The sequence below is a fragment of the Felis catus genome, chromosome E1, assembly GCF_018350175.1.
Source record: "Felis catus isolate Fca126 chromosome E1, F.catus_Fca126_mat1.0, whole genome shotgun sequence".
NCBI classification, from domain to species: Eukaryota; Metazoa; Chordata; class Mammalia; order Carnivora; family Felidae; genus Felis; species Felis catus.
The window spans coordinates 58,373,890-58,399,109 of record NC_058381.1 but is presented as its reverse complement, the minus strand read 5'-3'; the positions used below and the strand labels follow the sequence as shown (position 1 = coordinate 58,399,109).

The 25,220-nt window shown below is 56.9% G+C and overlaps 1 protein-coding gene and 1 long non-coding RNA gene across 2 annotated transcripts in view; one reads left to right on the top strand and one right to left on the bottom strand.

Annotated features, from left to right (window-relative positions):
• The window catches only part of TIMP2 (TIMP metallopeptidase inhibitor 2), a 48,367-nt gene extending 29,038 nt beyond the window's left edge, over nt 1-19,329 (top strand). Inside the window, exons 2-5 of the mRNA XM_003997248.5 lie at nt 6,853-6,953; nt 8,903-9,011; nt 15,002-15,126; nt 16,434-19,329. Coding sequence (XP_003997297.3) covers nt 6,853-6,953; nt 8,903-9,011; nt 15,002-15,126; nt 16,434-16,631 — 533 coding nt within the window. The 3' untranslated portion in view covers nt 16,632-19,329. The remainder of the gene's footprint in view (nt 1-6,852; nt 6,954-8,902; nt 9,012-15,001; nt 15,127-16,433) is intronic.
• LOC123382106 lies at nt 2,606-5,555 on the bottom strand. Its single transcript, XR_006590006.1, has 2 exons — nt 5,250-5,555; nt 2,606-4,706 (listed from the first exon to the last, which is right to left on the bottom strand). It is a non-coding gene; the product is annotated as an uncharacterized LOC123382106 (long non-coding RNA).
• Nucleotides 19,330-25,220: the final 5,891 nt, after the last annotated feature.

Here is a 25,220-nt window from a genome sequence, read left to right as displayed (position 1 = left end):
CAGTGGAGGAAGCCCCTGGTTGCCTCCTGGCACCACGGGGAGGCCTTTAATTGTGAAATGATGCCTCTTCCCCCTTCTCAGTTCCCTAAAAGACTTGGCCTTGGAGGAAGTCTGCTGCACTGCCGACCGAGAGGGGCCGGGCACTGACACCAGGGAAGGCAGAGCCAGGTGTTTGGGGAAAGCCCTCACCACCGTGTCCACCGAGGGGCACCTACGAAGCTGGGGGGTGGGCACACAGTGAGACCGGAGGGGCAGGTGGGGCCGGACGCTCCTGTGCGCTTCTGGGTGCTGAGCCGGCACTTGATGTCCTTGTGGCCTCTCCCGGGCTCTCTGACCACACCCCGCTTCCTCGTGGTGCAGTTCTGGGGGGAGGGGCATGGCCTCAAGCCCCGGGGGGTCTGAGCAGGCCTGCAGCCCACGCGGGCACGGTTCCCTTTCTGGGTCACTGTCTGCCCTGTCCCCCACCGTGCAGCTGGTGAGGTCCGTCCACCCTGCTCGCCATGCAAATGCAGTCCCACTGGAGGGGTTCACAACCGTCTTTCCTGAGCCCCCCCACCAGCCACCGGAAGTGCTTTAGTCACATGCAAGCAGTTAGGGAATCCCACGGCAATTGGGGGCCCCGAAAACCTAGTAATTTTGTTGCAGCTTTTGTGGGGCAACGCCACAGCTGTTACCACTGGGCTTAGATGCTGGACGGGGGCACCCCCTCACTTTCCCAACTTTGGCCTTGAAGGTGGGATGGAGGGGCCCCCTCCAGGGCGTGTCCTGGGGCCAGGCTACCCTCAGCCAGGCTTTAGACACACTCATTACCTTCAAGGAGCTCCAGCCAGGTCGACCAGCCATCCGGTGTCGCCCGTCCACCCCAGAGGGGTAAGAAAGTCTCGTCCTAAGCGGCAGCCGCAGGACGTAGCGGCAGGTGTCGGCGGGGACTTGGGTAGCTGTGCGGTTGGAGGGTGTAAATGTCTAGACGGCGGGCCCCTGCAGCTGTCCCCGAGCCCCCGGCGGAGTGGAGCCCACCTGGAGTCAGTGGCAGCTGGGTTTCCTCTGAAGAGGTTGGCATGTAATTGTACGTGGAGACAAGGAAAGGGACCGGGTGACCCACGGAGGGCGTTTGCAGCTGCAGTGACCTCATTTCCGTGTGAGAAGTGGCCTTCCCCACACTCGCCCCTGCGGCCGCACGCCATTGCCGCGGCCGTCAGACCCCGGCGCCCGCAGCGGGTTTGGCTCGACGGCGTTCCGGCTGCTGCACAGGGCGGCCCCGCCCGCTCTTGGGGACACAGGACAGGAGGGTCCAGGGCACACGTCTGGCAAATCTAGTCGAGACGCCATCTTTCCCTCCCCCTGGGCGCGTGGCCCCGGGAACATGCCCCTGACCGGAGGGACCACGGGCCTGGGAGCAGGGTGGAAGGGCAAAGCAGCCGTGTCCCTGCGGGCAGTGCTCTCCCTGGGCGACCCTCCCGGGTTCACGCTGGAGGCCAGAGAGTAGGCTGGGCCGAGAGGGGACGTGGCCTGTGCTGATGCTGAGCCAGCCCTGCCGCTCTGAGTCAGTGCACTGGTGAGGCTCAGATGATCCGGGGCTGGATTTTGACCTTGTATTTACAGGAGTATTTTTTCCGAACCCCGAGATTCCCACGTCTCTTCTGGGCAAATGCGTGGTTTTTCCATACGCCAGAAGCTTGGCCTTGCCCGGAACCGGGGCCCGGGGGCTTAGCGTGTGTTGAGTTTGTTGAGATGAGGCCTCGAAGGTCTGGAAGTCAGTCACGTTTTAATATCCACAGCTTGACCGGTGCTTTGGAATCGGAAGCCGGTGCCCAGGCAGAGCGGCCCCATTGGGAAGTGTCCTATTAGGATACGTTCGTAAACGCAGCAGGTGAAATGCCTCCAGGGTGGCCAGGCCCATGGCAAGATAGTAAAGACGACCCGGTGAGAATAAAATACACAGACTTGGCAAAGAGAGCTCTCCTTCTGGGTCTGGCTCCCCCCCGCGGATTATGGGTACGGCTTGCTGTATCCTTCGTGGCCTCCCAGGAGCGTCCACGGACACAGTAGGACTCAAAAGATGTTGGTGGGGTCCGGGGGGGGGGAAGATGTGAATCTCTGCCTGAGCTGGTCGAGTGAGCCACACCCCCTGGCCAGCCCAGGCCACGTTGCCGTGCGCTGAGGACACCCTAGTTTTCCCAGAAGCCCCCTGCTGTCCCTCCCCTGCCCCCCTCCCCCCTCCCAGGACAGTCTGGCCTCCCTGGCTTTTCCCTGGGTGCTCGTCCTCTCTCAGAGTCTGAACCCAGCCTGTGTTCTTGGGATCATCGTCTCTGCCCTTGACTCTCCACCCGCCCAGCTCTTTTCCATCCCAAATCTGGCTGGGAGTGCGAGGGATCGGTTTTGCAGGCTGCTAGCCGGGGGAAGTGACATCATGTGGTGTCCGTGGCCCGAGGGGTGGGGGCAGGGGCTCTGCGGTGGCGTGTGCTTTGAATTAAGTCTACGGTTGTGCATTCCAGTAGCCAACATCTGGCGGTGAATTCATCAGCCAGTGTATCACCCTTGATCTCAAACCCAGATGTTGTGTTAACGGCAGAAAGGAAAGAAGAAAAAACAAAATCCAAGCAGCTTGGGGAGAGGCCATCATGTTTTAGCACAAAGCAGTTAGAACAAGGATCTTTATAAAGCCTCGTGTTCCCGCCGCTGCCTCTGGTGCCTACGGCGGGGCGGAGGGCGGGCCAGCGGAGCAGAACCCCTCGCTGGTGGGGGGTGGGCAGGCCGTGGGCCGATCACCCACCCCAGGGCCGGACCCTGGGCCCAGCAAACGTGTGTCCATGCCTGGATTTTAATTTCCTCTCAAGATTCTTTTCTGCTTTCCCCCAGCCCTGGTCTTTCAGCGGCCTGGGACTGAGAGGGACCCGTCCTCTGCTTAGAGTGGTCTCCATCCCAGAGCTCTGGAGATGCCCATCGCCTGGGGTGTGGGAGATGCCGTTCTGGAGAGTTCTCTGCCTCCTCCCTGTCCGCCGCGAGGGTGCGCGTGTCTGTTTTCCTGTCATTGTCTGACTTCTCGCCTGGGTTGGACGCTCCTTGAAGGCCCTCCCACACCTCCCCCCTTTCTCCCGTGGGCAGCAGAAGGAGGCCCGTGCTTTTAGGATTTCGCTTGAAAAGCAACCCAACCCCAGGCTCTTGAGTTTGGCCTCATGCTGGGGGCAGAAGACTGAGGGTCCAAAGGTCGGCAGCCAGAGCTGGCTGGGGTCCACCTCGGTGCCCCTCCAGCCCTCCCGCCCTGTGGGGCCCCTCTGTCCTGTTTCCCCTCAGGTCTCCTGCCTCCACTTGCCTGTGGGATCCTCTGGCTCTGATAAACTTATTCGCTAAAGCTTTTCGCGTGCCCTTCCCCCACCTACAGTGCTGAGCCCAAGTAGCCCCTGCTGCCCGGAGCAGGTTGGCGGCTCTGGGGCTCGAGCCCGCGTGGACAGGTGTATGTGTCGCGCCTCTCCTTCACGTCAGGAGGGCGCTGACACTCCCAGAAGATCGCCAGAGAACTGGTCTTCGCTTCTCTTCATTCTTTCTTTCCTCCACCTTCTCTCTCGTTTTGCAAAGTGGAGAGAGGGGGTCCCCACGCAGAATTCAAAGACGCCGAAGAGCCTGAGTTCTTGTGCTGCGTGGACGAGCCCCGTCCGAGCTCCTCCGGGCCCCTCCCCCCGCTTCCCTGCAAGCAGCTGCCAGCCCGGGAGCCACTTACCATTCTAGTCCGACCCCGCGAGTGGACCCCGGGCCCTGGATGCAACCGGTGCCTTCTTTCCGATAATCTGAAACCGGAAAGCGTGGAGTCTGTCGCCCTAGGCCAGAGCGAGCATGTCAGGGAGCCGCGTCAGACCGGCCCCTGGGATTCGTGCTGACCGGGATGTGCGGTGTGGCCCCGAGCGGCCAGCAGGTGTGGCTCTCCAGACCCGTCACCCGCAAGAGTGGGGACGTGCGCGCCATTCTTCGCCACAGCGCTTTTGCTGTTCTGTCGTCCGGAACTAGAGGTCCGTGGGGCCCCGGGCACCGTGTCTCCGAGCCCTCACCGCACCCGGGGGGAGTGCGGGTACCGGCAGTGGCACCTCGGCTGCGGACGTGAGCGGCTGTGTCTCCGGGACGTCAGGGAACTTCCCAGAGGCTGCGCGGAGGGGGAGGGGCTGACACAGAATCTAGCCCAGTGCTGCCCCTTTTGAATTAGGATTTGGACTGCCTGGGAGCGTTAGGAGTTTTTCTGGGAGAAAACGGCATGGAAGGCAGTGGAACCTTTTCACCGTCTGAGAGTAGCGTTTGCTTGTCTTCTGCCCGCCAGCGAGTGATGTTTCTTGAGCACCTATTTCGGGTTGAGCATTGTGTGGGGGTAGCGGGGCTTCTGGAAGGCAGTTCCAGAAAGCATGCAGAATTGGGTGTATTATAGTAAAATCCAGCAGCAATGCCCTTTCTAGAACCGTGGCTTCCCTTGGATGTTTCTGGTTCATTTGATATCATCAGCCGGTGACGGTGTCACGGGAGGAGACAGGGTTAATCTGGTACGTTTCCTGATTTGCATGAACACGTCTTAACGTGGCGTTGCAGTAGGGTATAGATGACACAGGTAGTACGAGGGACCACAGACAGACTTCACCTGGATCCCCAGATTTCTCAGGTACGGCTCATTTCCATCTGGCGAATACCTGGTGAGCGCCAACTGCTCTGTGCCTAGAACATAGCTTCTGCCAAAAAAAAAAAAAAAAAAAAAAAAAAAAAAAAAAAAAAAAAAAAAACGGGGCACCTGGGTGGCTCAGTCGGTTGAGCGTCCCACTTTGGCTCAGGTCGTGATCTCACGGCTTGTGGGTTCGAGCCCCGCGTCGGGCTCTGTGCTGATGGCTCAGACGCTGAAGCCTGGAGCCTGCTTCTGCTTCTGTGTCTCCCTCTCTCTCTGACCCTCCCTCGTGCGCTCTCTCTCAAAAATAGACATAAAAGAGAACGTAGCCTCTGCCTAGCAGAAAGGCAGGTGCACAGCTGTTTACGACAGGATGGATGAGAGTGTGGAATGTGCCAAATGCTATGGGAGGACAGGATTTCCCAGAACAAGACAGGAAAGGGCAGTTGTATCTGGGTCTTTAAGGATGAATAGAAGTTTTCCAGGCAGGGGAGGGGTAGATGGCATTCGGAGCAGAGGTGGGGATACCCCTGGGCAGGTTTGGGCTCAAGGGACTATTATGGGCTGGTGGGACAGCAGGATGGGAGCAGCTGGGGGTAACTGAAATACATACCTCCTGGTACCGTGTTGCAAAGGGTCTCCCGTTTTAGACGAGGGCAGTGGGCGGCTGAGGAGGACACTTGAGCCAGGAGGGATGCGTCTAGAAAAAGTCCACTGATGCCAGGGCCAGGAGGAGCCACGGAAACAGGTTGACCTGCTGCCAAGGGCAGAGCCCTCGGTTCTGGGCGGCCCACTGGGTGGCATTTCCTAGATGTGGGTTTGCAGGTTGGGGCCTGGCTCAGCCCCGAAAACAGGAACCCGTGGCCTTGGCCGGTCATGACTCAGCTCAACAGAAGACACATGAACGGGGTTTGGGCCTGGGTGGGGTGGGGGCGCTGGTCCCTGGTGCCAGGCTGGGATCCGGGGGATGGGCACAGACGGGGGGGGGGGGTCCATGTGCCTGGGCCTCCAGGCTCCGTGGGGAAGACCACCCTGGCCAGGGAGTCCCGAGATCCGAGCTGCCCACCCGCGGTGGAGAACAGAGGCGCCTTGGTGCCCGGTTCTGTCTGTTCCTTCTTTCTCTGTCTTGCTCACATCCCATTAACGGGTGACCCTGCACAGCTGAGTTGTGGAGGCCAAAGCATTTAAAGCTCTTAAAACAGGCCGTGCCAGCAGCCGATAGGGGTCAAAATGGGGAAAGGGAGGGCTCTGCCCAAATGACACGGGAACTGCCCACCTCACCTTGTCGGGGCACAGGCTGGGGCCCGGGGTCTGCCTGCCTTGCTAGGAGGAGGCCGTGGCAGGGCATGGCCCACGAGCAGCCTCGGGCTCTTGCAAACACTCCAGAACCTTCCCAGCCCGGCCTCTTCCGTCTCCACCTTGTGTCCCAGTCTGGGGTCATTTTCCTTCTGTGGGGGCTCCTTCCGTGGCAGCGGCCCCGTACGTCGGCCGGGGTGCCCGTGACTGCCTCCCCACCCGGTTCGATACCCTTTGGCGGGTAAAGCTCTCTGACCCTTCCTCTGTCGTGCTCCCTATAGAACCTGTGTCGTTATCACAGAGAGTCAGCCACAGGACATCTTTCAGGGACACGTTTGGGACAGATTAGGCGTAGCGGGATAGACTCTTCAGATCGAAGACCACCCCCCCCCCGCCCCGCCCAATCCTAAACACGACAAGGCCTCTTGGGGAGGCTGTTACTCCCCTGCCTTCAGCCTGGAAAAAAAAGCCTGTTTGCCAGTAGGCGGCGGACGGAGGCTGGGTGGTAGGAGGCTCCCCGTCTTAGCTGCACGATGGTGATTGCGGGCCAGTTAATTTGCTTATCTGCTTCCCCAGCCACCTGCATACACAGTGGAGAGAATTTGCAAAAGCCCCAGAGCACTCAGGCGTGACCTCAACAAAGCGCTTTGTCCCCATCAGTGCCTACCAGTAACCCCGCTGGTCGCGAGAGATCGGCTTTCTGCTTCTGGCTCCCGTGGACCGATTCTTGGGACCAGAAGGGGGATCTTAGGGCTTTACCTCTTGACCCTCCCCGCTGAGCTCGTGAGGGGTCTGGTGCCATGCTAAGGGCTGGGGTCATCTTGCCCCCGGCCTCCCGCCTCCCTGCAGCCCCTCGCCCCTGCTCGGAGCCAGGACGGCACAGGGGGGACTCTCCTCACCTCTGTGTCTTTATTTTGCAGTGATTAGGGCCAAAGCAGTCAGCGTAAAGGAAGTAGACTCCGGGAACGACATCTACGGCAACCCCATCAAGCGGATTCAGTATGAGATCAAGCAGATAAAGGTAAGGGAGACTGTCACCAGGCTGCCCCACTGGGCAGAGCCGCGGGAAGGTTGGGAGCAGGTTGGCCCCCCCCCCCAGAGGCGGGAAACCATGAGGAGGTATCCCAGGGTCTCGGGGAATGCAGTGCGGCCCCCGTGGAGCAGACCTAAGGGCTTCGAGCCGCAAGTCGATATGATTTTCCTTACGCGTAAATGCCTGAAAAGTCGTGTGGACCTGCTGCGTTCCCGTCGACTGGGTTACTTCAAAAATGTGTCGTCTTCCTTGTGATGGGTCGTAAATTCGGGGCAGGCCCTCAGCGTTATCAGCAAGTGTGCCAGAGTTTCTATGGACCATTCCACCGGTGCCTGTCCTCGGCTGAGCTAGGGCGAGGTTCGAAGCCGGGAGACCTTGGTCGTTGCGTCTGGGAGGCCTCATTTCCCCCCACACTGTGCTGTGGGCTCTAGTCTTGCCTGGTGAGCTTTAAATTCTAAGAGGAAGGAAGGAGTCCTCTGGGCAGGTGTGGTGGGAGCCAGCTTCTTGCAAGGGAACGTGAAGGAAGGATGGAGCCCGTAGCCCGGCCGGTGACGGAGAGGAACATCGGCCGGGTGGCAGAGGGGCGGACAGATGCGGGGGGGGTGGGGGGCAACGCGTTCGTTTTTTCGGAACGTGTGTTCGTGTTCAAGGGCAAGGAGCCCGTATTTGAGGGGAGACGGGGCAGAGGGCGGGGCTTGGAAAGACAGGACCAGCCCTGGAGGACCGTGATGGTGATCGTTGGCAACAGTAGCTAACTCGGTCTGCAGGAGAGAAGGAGATTCTAGGCTCTAGCTGGAGAAAGGGCTTCGTCAAGGTGGGAGTTGTAGCCGTGCATATTTAACTTCCTTACAAAAATGTTATTTTTAGCCGGAAACGTTATCAGAAGGTCAATGAAATGCTTATTCGCTGCATCTGTGGCAGTTAAGAGGGCGTGTGCTATGAGCGGGAGAGAGAGCGTCTCTGTTCTTGAGACCTCATTAAGGCATCGTGAAAAGGCCGGTGTCGACACCGAAGAACAATTCTTGCCCTTTGGTGATTAATAGAGCATGTTGTCGTCACCATCGGCCTAACCTTTCCTGGCGTGGGTGGGACGAGCTGTCTCAAAGCCGGTTTATCATGACATTGAGATGACCCTATTCCATTGGGGTTTGCTTGTTGAAAGCCCCTCCTCCCCCCCATCCTGTCCCCCAAAACCAACGCTGTTGAGTCTGATTTAGGCCCAGCAAAATCCCGATGAGGTGCCCGAAGCCCGAGGGCGCCCCCTGGGCTGCGCCCCACGGCCGGGGTGGGGGACCGTCCTCAGTGCACACTCACGTCCCTGCCTGTCACCACCCCCGGTGGGGCCACAGGAACCCCTGGCTGTGGTGGGTTCTGCCTGTGTCACCTCCTCCCGGGGAACAGTGCACCCCTCCACGTGGGCTGCAGGCGCGTTCAGTAGGTCACTCAGTAGATCCGCAGGCGAGAAGTCAAACCCCATTGGCCCCGGGGCGTCGCATCCTCGTTGCAAGGGTGCAATCCCTCCCCGGGGCCCCATCAAGCAGCCCACGCTTGACCCAAATTCCTGGCAGTGCACAGGGGGGTGTCCCTCCACGACGGGTGAGAACCACCTGGAGATACACGGGCCTCTCCCCGGAGATTCTGAAATGACCTTGTCGGTGGTAGGGAGAGTCGGGCGTCTGAGACGGTTTCCTCCAGGTGACAAGAGTCGCGCCCAGCGTGCTGATAGCTGCCACAGTACGTGAGGAGTGTCTCCAGAGAATCAGTCTACAGCGGGAACGGTCACCTTCTAGCTCACTAGAACCTTCTGCCCCCCTTTCCCATGCTGCACCACAGGTGCAGGTCGGGCGGCCCCTCCCCGGGATGTTACGCGTGGGACCCGGACCTTGTTAGCTGTGCGGACCCGCTCTCCTCACGTTTCCTTATCCTTGTCTTTCCAGATGTTCAAAGGACCTGACAAGGACATAGAGTTTATCTACACGGCTCCTTCCTCTGCTGTGTGCGGGGTCTCTCTGGACATCGGAGGGAAGAAGGAATATCTCATTGCAGGTGTGTGTGTGGATATGCCCTGGAACGTTGTCAGGGACCGTCCAGGGCCGCGTCTCCGGGGTGGGACCTGGCGAAACCACGAGGCGGGACAGAGTCCCGGGTCCTGACGCCGAGAGGCCGTCCCGAGGTCTCTGGGCTTCCCTGCCCTTTCCCGTCTGCGAATTCCTGGTGGATTCTCACCTGCCCCCCAGAACGGGGGACCCAGTGTGGCTTCATGGGGAGACACAGTAAACCAGTGTCCACGGGGAATTTGCGGTCGGGCAGACACCAGGAGGTGAGAGGGTTTGCGTTTTGCTCCTGAGGGGGAGTCGTGCGCGAGATGCCGGAGGCACCCATGGCTGGGCGGGAGGCAGAGAGGGGTTGAGACCTTGTGTTAAATCTGCTGATGTTATGAGGTCCTCGACCTGTGCAGCGACTCTGTTCATCCTTTTTCCTTTTTTTTTTTTTTTCATTTTTTTCGTTTATTTACGTATTTTGAGAGAGAGAGAGAACACGAGCCGGGGAAGGGCAGAGAGAGAGGGGGAGAGAGAGAATCCCAAGCGGGCTTCCGCACCATCAGCACAGAGCCCGGACGTGGGGTTCAACCTCACAGACTGCGAGATCGCGACCCGAGCCAAAGTCAGGTGCTCAACCGACTGAGCCACCCAGGAGTCCCCTAAATGTTTTCTTATGAGCATCTATTACAGTTTAGGTTTTCTTGAGCTAGAACTCACACACCATGCAATTCACCGTTCAAGGGGAGTCATTCACTGGTGTGAAACCTCCATCATCGAGATGGGCAACCACGGCCACCGTCAGAGAGAACTCCGTACCCTTTCGCTGTTTTACCTTCCTGGCCGCCCCCCCCCCCACGCTCCTCCCCCAGCTGCAGCACCCCCCAGTCTACTTCATGACTCCGTGGGTTTCCCTGTTTCAGAGGCCTCTGAATGGAGTCACAGAATATGCGTGGTCCTTCGTGCGTGACGTCCCTCTCTCCGTGGGGTCGTTTCAACTTGTCCCCTTTCTGTGGCCGAGCAGACCGCGGTCTGTCTGCCCGCTCACCGGTCATTTCGTGGACGCTGGGGTTGTCTCCACCTTTGCGCTCTTAGGCACGAGGCTGCCGTCCACACCCGTGACCGGGTGTCCGCGTGGCGGTGTTTTCATTTCTCTTGGGCCGATACGTGGGAGTAGAATTCCAGGGCATATGGTGACTACGTTTAAGCATTTGAGGGGCTGCCAGACTGTCTTCCAAAGCAGCTGCACCATTTCACATTGGCGGCATCTACTGTTTTTCCGATAAGAAAAATAAAGTCAATCGGAGAGAGAGGGATGGGGACAAAATCACGAAGCGGAGACCTTCCTGACTGTGCTTGTCACGGTGAGGCAGGGGCCGGCGGGGCCGGGCAGGTGCACAGAACACGTGGTGCGGGTGCCCAGGGGCGGCTGTTAGAGACCCAGGTCAGCAGGTGCAGGGGGACAGTCAGCCTCAGGCGTGTCTCCTTTTTCATGCTTCCCTATGCTTGCTACATTTTTACGAATGACATCTATTGCTTTTATGATGAGGAAGATAAGCCCTGGAGAGAAGGCAAAGGAGACAGAACCTTGCATGGTGGCGGGAACTTGGCGCCCTGACAGGTCCACGGTTTCCAGGTTCCCGCATCGGGTGGAGCAGGGCTTTAACCTACACGCCTCACCCCGCGTCTCCTCACGTCGCCCTCTAGAGGCAGCCGCCCAAACTGCAGCGCTTCCAGAGCTGCTGGAAGGAGGGCGGGCCAGGGTCCCCTCCGGGTGGGGGCTCCTGGGTGGGAAGGTGACCTAGGCCTGGCTTCACGCCACCGTCTCCCTGCCACCGGAAATCGTGGCGCCCCTTTCCTGGCCCTGGCGGGCTCTAAAAGCTTTTCGTGCAGGTTCCGTCCGATCCTTACGACCCCTTATGAGGACGGCACTGCCCTATCCCCATTTTGCAGATGAGGAAAACCGAGTAGACGAACACCGTGGCCCAGGTCCGGGGGCGTGTGCCTGAACCCGCTTCCCCACGCCAGTTGTTAGGTTCTGCCTGGTGGCTCGTTGGTCGCTTGACATTGGGGTGTGTCTAGGGTGCAGACTTTTTGGGCAGATGCTGTGCTGGGGGGGGGGGTGTTGGGCACTTCTCCGCACACCCAAGCCCGGGCCGCGCCGGGCTCTCACGCTCTGCCGTTTCGTTGGTCGGGTCCAGGCTGTGGAGGTCTCGCTGCCCAGCCTCTAAGCCAGCAGCCCCTCCCCCGCACCGTGTGCGAGAATTCCCGGGGGGCGGGGGGGGGTTGGCTACCAGCCCTGGTGCCCAAGGAGCACCGCAGACCGGATCAAGCAGAATCTCCCGGGGTGTGGCCCTGGCAGCAGCATTTTTTCTTAACGTTTGTTTATTTTTGAGAGAGAGACAGAGCGCGCACACAGCAGGGCTGAGCCCCAGCAGCCAAGGTCGGTCCCCTCCCTCACGCAGGGGCTCTCCGGACATGACCGTCCTCTCCCGGAGCCCCTTGTGGTCAGGCCTGCCGCTTGCCCAGCGATTCCGAGGACCTGGGCACTGCCCTTTACTCCCTGAGGACGGGCAGTGGGGGACAGCAGTGGGGACGGCCCAGAAGGTGGATGCTGTCCAGCAGTCAGGAGCCCTGGCATGTCGTGTCCGCGTCCCACTGACCGAGAAGAGTGCGAGGAAGCCGCGCGGCTGCCTGGAAAGCCTGGGTCCGAAACGAGAGCCGAGGTGCACACGGCAGCTTTGTGGTGGTTCTTTTGCTAGTGGTTACTTTGTTATTTTGGGGGACGTCATAGGAGAGCCTGCTTATTTTGTTCAGCCCCGTTCTGAAAGGAAGAGGCTTCTGTGTCCGAATGAAGCTGGGTTTTTAAAATTTATTTTTGATGTTTGTTTATTTTTGAGAGAGAGAGAGAGAGAGAGAGACAGAGCACAAGTGGGGGAGGGGCAGAGAGAGGGAGACACAGAATCCGAAGCAACTCCAGGCTCCCAGCTGTCCTCACAGAGCTCGAACTCACGAACCGCGAGCTCGTGACCTGAGCCGAAGTCGGAGGCTCAACCGACGGAGCCCCCCAGGGGCCCCTCTACTTATTTTTAATTGATTTTTAATTTGCAATTTCCTGATGGCCTGAGAGCCACAAAAGGCACTTCCAGCCGCAGCTGGCTCACCCTTGACAGGGGGGCCTCGCTCATCTGACTTCTTCCCCAACTCGGTGAGATAGCTCTGGATCCAGTCTGGTGTTCACTTTCTGAGCACGGGCTCTCCATCTCGTCCTCCTGGGGTCAGGATGGGCCACCCAGAAATCACGGGGCGCAGCAAACAACTCAGCCGGCCCGAGGCAGCCCACCTCCTCTCGGGCTGATGATTCAAGTTCACGTGTTGAGCCGGGCACCATGAGACACTCATGTGCGGGAACTGTTCTAGAATGGGCCCTGTAATTTTCTTCTGCGGTCCTCTCCTCCAAGAGGAAAAAGAAGCGTACGGTCCTCAGTTACAAATTTTAATTAATTCCTGTCTTCCTCTCCAGTCCGAAAGGACTGTGTGTTTTTCCAAGGCAGACGTAGTAGAATGTGACAGACGGGCACATCACGTGTGCCCGCCCAAGTCTTGGTACCCGTCCCTGTACCGAAAGGGTGTCCTTTTAAGATCCGGAGATGCTGCTGTACCTTATACCCGACGTCCGAGGTCACCGGTATCCCCGTAACCAGGGCCACAGAAGACAGGCAGTTTGCATTGCATCGCGTGTCCTTCCATGCCCTAGTCTTGGCGGAAGCTCGACTTCGTGGTGAACAGGTCACCAGGGAAGACGGACAATGGGGGCGCCTGGGTGGCTCAGTCCGTTGAGCGTCCGACTTCGGCTCAGGCCGTGATCTCGCGGTTCACGAGCTCGAGTCCCGCGTCGGTCTCTGTGCTGACAGCTCAGAGTCTGGAGCCTGTTTCCGATTCTGTGTCTCCTTCTCTCTCTGCCCCTAACCCACTGGTGCTCTGTCTCAGAAATAAATAAACATTAAAAAAAAAAAAAAAGGACGGCAAAAAGCGGCAGGAAGTGGGACGCTGATGCCAGCCAAGCAAGACAGCAGACATCCCTGTAGAAGTTGGGAGGGCAGAGCCAGCATGGGCCCAGCCTGTCTGTAGAGAACCACCCGGCCGGGTCAGGGGAGGGCCACGGCGTACCTCCCTGCATGGGCCATGCACGCCAGGAGAAGCCAGGAGACGGGATTGAAAGTTACTTGCCAACTGTCTGTTTCTCCCCTCCTTAGCTGCTCTGGACTCCTAGAAAGTAGGGGGGGAAAGCCAAACACTTATTTTTTTGTTTGCTTATTTATTTTGAGAAAGAGCAGGAAAGGGGCAGAGAGAGAGAGAGAGAGAGAGAGAGAGAGAGAATACCAAGAAGGCTCCACAGTGTCAGCACAGAGCCCGATGCGGGGCTCGAACTCACGAACTGCGAGATCATGACCTGAGCTGAAGTCGGACGCTCAACCGACGGAGCCGCCCAGGCGCCCCAGATACCTATTTTTAAAGTACTTAGAACCACCCAAGCACTTCTCTTTGTTACTTGTTGGGACTCAGAATGAATGCTGCAGTGGCATTCCTTCACCTAGAATGTCAACTGCAAACAGACACAAGGGAAAACAGGGCTCCCAAGGGTCAGGGGAGCCGTCAAAACAGAGGTCAGCGCGTCCGAATTCGCGTGCAGGGAGCGCCTCCTGCAACCCGCCTGGTGCACCGGCTGTCCCCGTGCCGCTCGCAGCCTCGGGCGAGCCGACCCGTGTCTCCCCTGGCCAGAGATCGCGGTGGCATTTACTCGCCGCAGTCGACAAGCCGCGTTAGTCACTCAACTACGTGTCTGTCAGCGGGTTCTCTCCGCGTCCAGTGCTGTGCCTGAGGTCGTTATGTTGGATGTACCGGAGCTTTGCCGAGTGCGGTGTGCCCAGGGTGCCCCCCGAGGCTCCCGTCTGCCCCCCGGAGAGCCTCCCCCTGCCCTCTGCCAGGCTCCGCCTCTCGTCGCCGGGCACCTGTGCGTCCTGACGCGATGCCATTACGGTCACAGGGCTGGGACTTGAAACGACCTCCCGAGCCCTCCTTACGTTCTGTCATTCGCCAGAATTCGCTTGCCTGCCTTTGTCTCCTGCTTGGCTAAGGCCAAGGCCGTCCCCAGCGTGAACTCTTCAGCAGAGGAAGGGAGGGGCAGAACCAAGAGCCTGAGGTATGAGACACAAAGAGTGCCTCATCCCCCCCCCCCCCCAGGGAAGGGAATTTGGAGCGGATTCCCAATTCCGTGAGATTCCAAGGTTTTGCCATTCGTGGTAGAAAAACCCAGACAGGTAGACAGGTTCCTCATCAGATGGAGGAAACGTCTGAAAAAAAACAAACAAACAAGCAGGAAACAGTATGGTCTGCATGCGGCGTGATTTTTTTCTGCGCACATCCATGGGCGTGAAAGGATATTGGAAGGAAATGCGTCAAAGCGTTAGCTGTGATGGAAACGGGAGGTTCTTTCCCCGTTGTGCTGCTCTGTGCTCCACGGCGAGCGCACGTCCCTTTTATACTCAGAGCGAGCGACCCACGGTGGAGTAGCCCACTGGGGCTGCCGTGAGGCCGCTTCCCCAACAGGGATTGGTTTCCTCGCAGATCTGGGGACTGGGAGCCCGAGATCCAGGTGTGGGCAGGGCCACCTGACCCCGTGGCCTCACCTGCTCGTCCCTCTGTGCGCGTCTGTCTGGATCTCTTCTTATCAGGACACTGTTCTTATGGGGGGGGGGGAGGGCTTGTGACCTCATGTACCTTAATGACCCCTGGGAAGGCTCCGAATGCACATCCTGAGGTGCTGGGGGGTTAGGGCTTCGACACAGGGATGTGGGAGGAGACACGACACAGGCCATGACACTCGGTATTTGTCAGTAGTAAAGTTGCCTGCGCCCCAGCCACGCTCAGGTGCAGGAGATGGGCAGGAGGAGGACGTGTATCTTGCCCTGAGCGTGGTGATCCCTGTGTCCCCAGGAAAGGCCGAGGGGAACGGCAAGCTGCACATCACCCTCTGTGACTTCATCGTGCCCTGGGACACCCTGAGCACCACCCAGAAGAAGAGCCTGAACCACAGGTACCAGATGGGCTGTGAGTGCAAGGTAAGCCGGTGCCACCTTCTTTGGGGCCTTTACTTCATCACCTCCGTCTCCAGGGAGACCGCTGGGCTTTGATCCCTGGCTTCTCAGTCCACGAGGTCCTTAGGACGGGGCCGTGGGGAGGCACGGTCTCTGCACCAGCGAGGCTGTCTGGCCGGGGACAGATCCCCGAGGCGTGCCCCTGCAGAGGGATCCGTGGGAGGTCGGGGCTGTCTAGCCACCTGGCCTGTGGCTTCCAGGAAGGAGAGCCTCCCAGGGGGAGGGATTCTGTGGGGAGAACAGGGAAAGGATGTCCCAGCCCCCCTTCTTGAAAGCAGCACAGAGGCTGTGCCGAGCACAGCTGCAGCCTCGCTCACGTCAGATGCACCTGTCCGCGGTGACATCCCCAGGCCTGCATCCCGTCCGTCCCGCCGCCCTGCACCCCACTGCCCCCGCCCCCAGCCCCAGAGCAGGAAACACCGCGGGCACCAGGGCCCCTCTGCCACCGGAAGTGAGTCTGGGGCCGGAGAGCAGCAGGGATCGGGCCGAGCCGGTTGGCCCAGTGCTTACTGGCACACCGTCGTCGCTAACCTATTCCTGAGCTCATTCAAAATACAAATTCCGACCCGCAGCCTTGCATACGTGGAGCAGAACCCCCAGTGCCCGACGTGAAATCAAAACTGAATTCTGTCCTTTCCCTGTCGTAGACTCTTGTTCCTCCACCAAAATGCTGCTTGCCGACCCCCTCAAAGCCCACACACGCTTGAGAGCAAGATGGCATCCTTTTTTTTAAGTTTTTTGGGGGGAGGGGGGGCAGAGACAGAGACCGCATGAGCAGGGGAGGGGCAGAGAGAGAGGGAGACAGGATGAGACTCGCAAGCAGAGCCTGATGTGGGGCTTGAACTCACGAAACCGTGGGATCGTGACCTGAGCTGAAACCAAGGGTTGGACGCTCAACCGACTGAGCCACCCAGGCGCCCCAAGCTAGCGGCATCCTTTTTATTTGACTGGCGCCTCGCTCCGGAAAATTTAAGACCCTCTGTTGTTGTTAAGCTCCCAGGAGGGTGGGGCTAGCCCGAAGCCGGAAGGTCACACTCCTGCAGCATCTGGGGGCGCAGACACCATGCACAAGGGTCCCCCCCGCCCCCGGCCCTGTCCCTGCTTCAGGCAGGTGCCTGCAGCTGCTTAGCAAGTGGAGGGGGCGGGACACTGACGGGGCAGGTTCAACTCTAGTCCCGGTTGCTCGGCCAGGCGCGTTGGCTACGTTCTGGACGTGCCACCTCCCGCGGCCTCGGCCCCTGACCGAGTCCGCCCCCGCGCCCTCTTCCTAGATCACGCGCTGCCCCATGATCCCGTGCTACATCTCGTCTCCGGACGAATGTCTCTGGATGGACTGGGTCACGGAGAAGAACATCAACGGACATCAGGCCAAGTTCTTCGCCTGCATCAAGAGAAGCGACGGCTCGTGTGCGTGGTACCGCGGAGCGGCGCCCCCCAAGCAGGAATTTCTCGATATCGAGGACCCGTAAGCAGGCCAACAGCATCCCCTTTGGCCAACGGAAGAGCCTCCAAGAGTTCAGACTGGTCCAGCTCTGACATCCCTTCCCGGAAGCAGCATGAATAAAATAGTCATCCGAGCGGGTCTATATTGGTGTGATTCTCCTCCCGCCCCCCCCCCACTGCCCCTTTACAAACATGGTTGTGGTCCCACGCTCCATCCGCCAGCCTGGGCGGCGTGCGTCCCGGCCTCCCACCCTCGGGTGCGGACGGGAGTGGGACGCACGGGGGCCCGGCCACTGTCACAAACACTGAGCAGACAGCACTTAGGAGTCGCCCAGGCCTGGTCAGGGCAGAGCCTGGGAACGTGCGTTTTGCAGAAACTTCCGAGGGTCGTTGCAAGACTGTGTAGCAGGCCTACCAGGTCCCTTTCGTCCTGAGAGGGGCATGTCCCTCGTTTCCTGCAGCCTCCACGCCTCTGGCCCCAGGGTGGCAGTCCCCACCCTTTGCAAGTGCCCCGGCCTCCTCGGTGCCCATCACGGGCTCCCATAAGTACAGGAGTAGCCCTGGACCAGTGGCTTCCTCCTGCAGGAGCCCCGCTGACCCTGATGATCAGCAGAATTGCAGTGAGAGCCACGCTCCAGGGCCTTTGCGGCGTGGGCGACAAGCTTCAGCTTCAGTCCTGCCCGCCCCCCCACACCCCAACTCTGGGGGAGTCTGTCGCATTCTGCCCTGAGGGCAGGCACCGGGGGGGACTCACGGCCGCCCTGACAGTTTACTCCCAGGCGTCCGAAGTCCCTCCGGCTTTCCCCTCCTCGTCCCGGCCTCGAGCGCACAGGTGAGTGGCGCATGTCGGCTTTGCGAGGGGTCGCGTGCGCCCGGCGCACCGGGCTGGCTGTGCCCCCGCCCACACACACCGCAGAGCCCCTCCCGGGCGGGTGTGACCTCCCTCAAAGACAGACGTTCGCTGGGCTGTGCACGGATTCCTGTGAGTGAAGTTAGCCGGGCCTGCCGTGAAGTCTTCCCCGGGAAGGGGGAAATGGACGGGGGTGGGTTCGGTGGGTCCCCTGCTGGGCCTCCGGATGCTGTGGCCAACACCTCACGCGCCTAAAGACGAATTCTCAGATAAGACGTGAACCCAAGTGACAGCTGTACCAACTTCTACTTCTGTTTGTCCTGTTGGCACGCTCAGTCGGAAAAAAAAAACAAAATAAAACATCGTAGGGGACTAGAAAACCTATCCCCTACCCGTGGCTTTCTGCTGCCCATAAAATAGGGGTTAACGCAGGCAGAAATCTTTCAGTAACAATAAAGGCAGTCTTTTCCTTCCTCCTTGGGTTGTCAAGATGACCCGTGCTGAGTTGGCCACGCGAATTGGGGAACGGCACACACGTGCGCTAAAACCGAAGTCTGTCGGCCGGTGAATGGTCCCCCTCTGCAGAATGCTTCCAAAGTCACCACGTTCTAAGCCTGCTCTGTTCTGCGGTGACCCCAAAACACCCGTAAGACTCCTGACCACCACCCCCCCCCCGCCCCAAGCGGCATGTCGGTCCCCATGCCTGCTGGGACCTGGTCAGCGTAGATTCTGATGACTTCCCTTTCTAGGGCAGACTAGAATATCCAGGAATCCGCCCTCGTTCCAAGGGCGCTTTCATGCTGTGCAGTGATAGAGAGTTTGTAAGATGTCATAATGGACCAGTCCACGTGATTGCAGTATATACGAGAACACCAGACCCCTCCAATCAATATAACACCCCACCCCCGTTTGCTTCCCGTATGGTGTTATCATATGTAACATTTACTCCTGTTTCTGCTTTTTTAAATGTCTTGGTTTGTTTCTGACATCAGTTGTAATCATTCCTGTGCTGTGTTTCTTATTACCCTTGGTAGGTGTTAGAGTTGCACTTTTGTTTTTGTTGTTTTTTTTTTTTTTGGTTAAGGTTTCTGCATCGTGGAAGCATTTGACCCAGAATGGAAAGCATAGCCTTTGATGGTGGATTCCTTCAGATCTTCTGTTTCCTTCTTTGAGTATGGTTGCTTCTTCCATTTGCTACCTTTTTGTTCTCCGGTTCAAGTCGTGACAAAGTAAAAGATCTTTGAGTAGGTTGGTTCTAAAACATGGCCTTTCTGCTTAATCCACACCCATTGGTTCTTCTAGCCATGCTGAGCGGGGAAACAGAAACAGAAACAAAAAAAAAATCAAGATGAAGCGCCCAGTGGCAGCCAAGAGACAAAGCCACTCAAATGCCGTCAGAGTAAATAATTGCAACCTGTATGTAGTTCGAGAAGGCTCTCCATTCGGCATTGTCTAATTTATGTGTTATGTTCTAAGCACTGCTCGCTCCTCCCACCATTTTTGTCTGCATTCAAGCAACTCAAAATATTTAAAATGAAGTTTACATTGTAGTTATTTTCAAATCTTTGCTTGATAAGTATTAAGAAATATCGGACTTGCTGCCATAATTTAAAGCTTTGTTTGATTGTGTTTGGTTTTGCTTGGTTTTGTTTTGTTGTTGTTTTGTTTTTTTTTTTTTTTGGTGTTTTTGTTTTTGTTTTTTTTTATTTTTGGGCAATGTGTTTTTGCTGGAATATGAAGTCTGAGACCTTCCTGTGCTGGGAACACGTAAGAGCTGTTGAACGTTGACAAGCAGACTGCGCATGTCTCCGATGCTTTGTATCATTCTTGAGTGATCGCTCGGTCAATGGACAATAAACAGTATTATCAAGAACGTTGGCTCTGTCCGTGTGGCTGTATCCGACGTTGTGGCGTAAGAACCAGCCCCGACACCTCCAAAGGAGTCGCTCCCGTGGAAGGGGGGAGGGTGCTTCGTCTACGAGAGAAACAGAGGGCTGAGTGCTCAGAGGAGAACGTGGGGTAACTCAGCAGGGACGGGGCAGACGGTGGTAAAGATGATTTGAAATTGGCCAAGGGGCAGAGCGCATGACACAGGCCCTTTGTTCACCTAGCAGACGCTCCCCACTTGCTATGCTGTGCAGCACACAGTGCAGAGCCCTGTGCCCATCTTGCGTCCTCGACGGGGAGCACCTCCTGCCCCTTGTCCTCCTTCTTCGCCCATGTCCACACCCCGCACACCTCACTTGAAGTCATCAGGGAAATTCCAGGTGTGAAACAGTGTCACCTGTAAATGCTTCAGTCTGTGTCTTTTAAAAATAAGGACTATTTAAAACACATTTCCGGGGCGCCTGGGTGGCTCAGTCGGTTAAGCCTCTGACTTCGGCTCAGGTCGTGATCTCACGGTTCGTGGGTTCGAGCCCCGCGTCCGACTCTATGCTGACAGCTCGGAACCTGGAGCCAGCTTCGGATTCTGTGTCTCCCTCTCTCTCTGCCTCTCCCCAGCTCCCTCTCTTTCTCTCTCTCTCTCAAAAATGAATATTAAATTTTTTTTAATAAAAGCAAAAGGTTTTTTTAAAAAATGAAAACGGAGCACAGTTCCAGAATATTTTAATCACACCCCAAAAACGTAATTGGTATGTGCCTGTATCAGTGTTCAGACATCTCCGATGGTCCCATAGGATGCTTTTTTATGGTCCATTGGTGTGAATCAGGATCCTCATAAGGACCATACGTTGTAGTTCCTCTCCAAGGCTCTGTTTTTCCCACAGGTTCCCCTCCCTCCCCGTGCCCACTCTCCTTCGAGCCGGGAAAGATGGCCTTGTCGTGATTTAAACTTGAACCTAGTCTCACGTCGCACCAGGTCACCATAAGAAAACCCTTTAATGGTCTGTCTGAGCCCTTAGCCACCCCGTGGCGCATTTGCAGAACGTGATCTTCCTGGGACAAACCGGAAGACGTGTATTCCCTGCTTTACGCGGCTGCCGCTGGGTCGGCGAGAACACAGTTCCAGACGCCACCCTGGAGCAGCAAAGAGGTAAGAGGACCAAGTTCGCCCCCATGTCTGCGTCACTAACCACTAAGTGTCACCCATTTCACGTCACCTGTGGCAGAACCGTGTGGATTGTCCTTCCCGTCGGGTGAAACGAGGGGAGTGGCCTGGGGACGGACCCAGACCATCCGTGGCGTGCGAATGCGCTTCCTGGGCACGCGTGGCCCTCTGGAGGCCCCACGGGGTCTTTGCAAAGAGCACATCACATGATTGCTACCCGGTTTGTTTGTTTTATGTAATGTAGGTCAAGTCGGACTTTGGAAAAACACTTATTGTGGAAATTTTCAAACATGAAGAAAAGGCAGAGGGGTGCCCGGTGGCTCAGTCGGTTGATCGCCTGACTCTGGCCCAGGCCATGATCTCATGGTCCGTGAGTTCGAGCCCCGCATCGGGCTCTGTGCTGACAGCTCAGAACCCGGAGCCTGCTTGGGATTCTGTGTCTCCCTCTCTCTCTCCCTGCCCCTCTGCCACTCATGCTCTCTCTCTCTCTCTCTGTCTCAAAAACTAAATAAACATTTAAAAAAATTTTTTTTTTCAAAGGCAGAGAACGATAGAACAAACTCTGTGCACCCGTGATCCCGTTTCAACAGTTGTCCCAGTTTTCTTAATCTTTGCAAACTATTTTATTGTATTATTTTATTTCATTCTTTTTAAATATTTATTCTTGAGAGATAGAGTGTGAGCAGAGGAGTGGCAGAGAGAGAGAGAGAGAGAGAGAGAGAGAGAGAGAGAATGATCGGGGGAGGGGCAGAGAGAGAGGGAGACACAGAATCTGAAGCAGGCTCCAGGCTCCGAGCTGTCAACACAGAGCCCGATGCGGGGCTCCAACTCACGAACCATGAGATTGTGACCTGAGCCAAAGTTGGACGCTTAACCCGACTGAGCCATCCAGGTCCCCCTCCCTCCTAATTATTAACGGGTGTGTTTAACTGATCTAAGTTAGCAACAATAAGTCACAGCGGAGCTACAGATATTTTCCTGGGGTCAGTTTTACGATGGACAGTCTGCTGTTCCCACAGATTTTACATGAAGACTTTGAAATTCCTCTCTGAACAGGGTCTATCTTTAGCCTTGGGTTGGAGCTTTGAGCTGACCCCCCAGCCCGCCCTGTCGCACACAGTTGCCGTGAATCCTTTGCGGTGAAAGGCAGCCCTTTGATTTGGGGAAACCGTTAGCTCCGATAGCAGATTTTCTCCTTCAGGAAACAAATGGATTAAGAAGGGGCAGAGAGAGAGGGACACACAGAACCGGAAGCAGGCTCCAGGCTCCGAGCTGTCAGCACAGAGCCCACTCGGGGCTTGAACCCACGAACTGGGAGATGGTGACCTGAGCTGAAGTCGAACCCCTAACCGACTGAGCCACCCAGGCGCCCCCATTTTATTTTAAGTGATCTCCACACCCAGGTGGGGCTCGAACTCACAGCCCCGAGATCAAGAGTCACATGCTCTACCAACTGAGCCAGCCAGGAGCCCCCCAGGATGTGTTCTTATCAGAGATTAAGAGGGGGAACCCTCCTGAAATCCACGTTCCCAGACGCCAGCCCAGAAGCAGACCTTCTGAAGGAGAGCAGCCTGTGGGATACACACCCTTCTGCATACACACCCTGACCCCTTCATGTTTGTGACTTTCTGCAGGCTCAGGAGACTCTGACCCTGAACACCCCTGGGCAACTGCTTAGCAAATCATTCTAATAATAATCCTGGTCAAAGCTAACATTTTATTCCACGCCAGGATTCATACCGAGGGCTTCACGTACGTTATCCCAGGGGACACGGGCCAAATCCGAGAAGCCCGTGCTCTCATCCTTCTTGGTTGGTAGATAAAGGGTCTGAGGCATAGGGAGGTCCGTTTCCTGGGCACCCGGCCAGTAAGCACTGGGGCTGGGGTTGAACCCGGGCAGAGGCGGGGTCTGGCCTCCTCCCTCCCGCAGCATCCCTGAGGACCGCCAGCCACCAGCCTGGCACAAGCAGCTTACCCTCCCCCAGACTGTCTCCCTCCTGGGGACATTTTGCCTTCCGTTTGCATGAAGAAGGGCCTGGTAGTGGCTTTAGTTTTGCTTTGCATGCGTTAGTTTTCAGGACAAGTTTTTGCCAGACTTGAAGCAAGCATGACAATAAAATCCCAGTGTCAGCTAAGACACATCAGAACACCAAGATGCCTGTGATGGGTTGTAGTTTGTAAACTTAAAAAGGGCCAAGTTCAATTGTCTGGAAGATTCGTCTCTATATAACTTATCTTCCAAACTGGGACACTTCCGAGAGAGCAAGAGAGTGCTCGCGACGCGTGCGGCATAAACCAGGACGTGGTGTCGCCGTAGGACAACTTCCCCAAGGACACCGGGTGCATCGAACCCCCCCTCCGCTGTGGTCCCAGGTGCGTGGCACCAGCCTCACCACCCCACAGCCCCAGGGCCCTGCGATCTGGGAGCAAAGGTGCACCAGGCAAGGTGGTTGTGGATTCCGTAACAAACAGACCCAACATCTCCGAAGCTAACAAAGAGAGGGGATTTCTTGCCAAGATCAACGGGGACATTTGTTGGGTGACCTTCCTCAGGCGATTCAGAGACCTGGGCTCTTTCCCTCTGTGTCCCCACCACCTTCCGGAGCCTCAGAGTCCTTCGCTTTCGGCCAGAAAAAGGAGCAAAGGAGGCCCCGGCAGATTCTCAGCCTCTGGCCTGGGCTTGGGTGTGACACCTGTCACTTCCTCTCCCGGGCATCGGAGAGAATTAGTCACGGCTGAAACTCCCTACGGGAAGCTTCTGGCCACGGCCCCCTGGGCCAGTACCCGCCTCCTTCCCAGGCAGGCCCAGACTACGGCAAAGAACAATCTAGTTGAGCCCTGGTTCGGATGGCACCCTGGGCAGTGGCGGAGGTCTGAGTGTCCAATGCAAGGTGGTGCTGGGATTTAAACGGAAGGTCTTGGGGCGCCTGGGTGGCTCAGGTGGTTAAGCGTCTGACTTGGGCTCAGGTCATGATCTCCTGGTTCACGGGTTCAAGCCCTGCATCGGGCTCTGCACTGACAGTGTGGAGCCTGCCTGGGATTCTCTCTCTCCCCCTCTCTCTGCCCCTCCCCCACTTCCTTGTGTGTGTGTGTGTGTGTGTGTGTGTGTGCGTGCTCTCTCTCGCTCTCAAAAATAAACATTTTTCTTAAAAGGTAAGTTCTAATTTGATTCATTTTGGTTACACTTTTTTTTTTTTTTTGAATTAAGAATTTTAGGGGAGGGGCACCTGGGTGGCTCGGTCGGTGAAGCCTCCTACTTGCTACAAGGTCAGGTCATGATCTCGCAGTTCATGAGTTCAATCCCCGTCTCGGGCTCTGTGCTGCCAGCTCAGAACCTGGAGCCTGTTTTGGATTCTGTGTCTCCCCCTCTCTCTTCTCCTCCTCCACTTGCACTCTGTCTCTCTCTCTCGAAAAATGAGTAAACATTTAAAACATTTTTTAAAGAAAGAATATTTTCGGGGCACCGGGGTGGCTCAGTCGGTTAAGCAAGCGTCTGACTGTTGATCTCAGCTCAGGTCTTGATCTCGCAGTCTTGAGTTCAAGCCCCACGTTGGGCTCCGCACTGGGCACGAAGCTACTTAAAAAAAAAAAAAAAAGAGACAGAACGTTTTATTATTTTCAGTGTTTTTCTCCCTTTCTCCTTCAGGACTTAGAGATTATTCACTTGTCTCATCTTCCCTATTTCATTTTCTGTTTGGTTGGTTTTCGTGAACATTTACATGCACAGTATATCTGCAGTGAACCAGGCCCCGGGGACACTCGGATGAGTGAGACATAGTGAGGGCTTTAAGAGTCATGGTAGGGGAGGGGGAAGTCCAGAGAACATTCCAATTAATATATAAATGGAAAGTGCAGCAGGCCCAAGGCAACACAAACCTAATGGCAGGGATGGAGGGAATCCAGGAAGACTTCCTGGAGGAGGCGGTGCCTGAGGCAGTTGGAAAAGGGCAAGTGGGAAAGGGAATTTAGCCCAAAGACCGGTTGGAGCCTACAACAGAGATAGCCTTGTTAGGGTCTGGGGGGGGGGGGGCGGCGCTTGGATTCAGCTCTGCTGAGAGATCCAGGGCAGGGAGTGGCTGGGGGAGAAGGAGGAAAAGGCAAGCAAGTAGCCAGCCCCCCAGGGACCATTAGAGACCATACGAAGGAGCTTGTCTTTCCCATCAGCTTCTGGTGACAGGGAAGGGTTCAGGCAGGTGCACAGTGTTTTCGGGTAGGCCTTTCAACTCTATTATTCTATTTGGCAGTTTGAGTGATGGATTTGGCCATCCCAGGAACGCAGGTGCAGAGGGAGAAGGGCTTTATTTGGGCAATTAGATGGAGGGAAGAGAGTGGCTTGAGGAATATTTGAATAGTAAAATTAGCAAAATTTGTTGATTGACGATTTACATGGGGAGGGAGAGAGATGAGACCAGGATGTGGACCAGGAAGGTGGATGTTGGGGTCATTGTCTGTATCAGCCTGGGTTCACTTCAGGAACACCAGAACGACTCTGTGCAGATTTTAAAACGGAGGGGGTTTGGGGCGCCTGGGTAGCTCAGTCGGTTAAGTGTCTAATTCTTGATGTCGGCTCAGGTCACGATCTCATTGTCCATGAGTTCCAGCCCCGCATCGGGCTCTGTGCTAACCGTGCAGAGCCTGCCTGGGATTCTCTCCCTCTCCCTCTCTCTCTGGCCCTCCCCTATTCACTCTCTCTCTCTCTCTCTCTCTCTCTCTCTC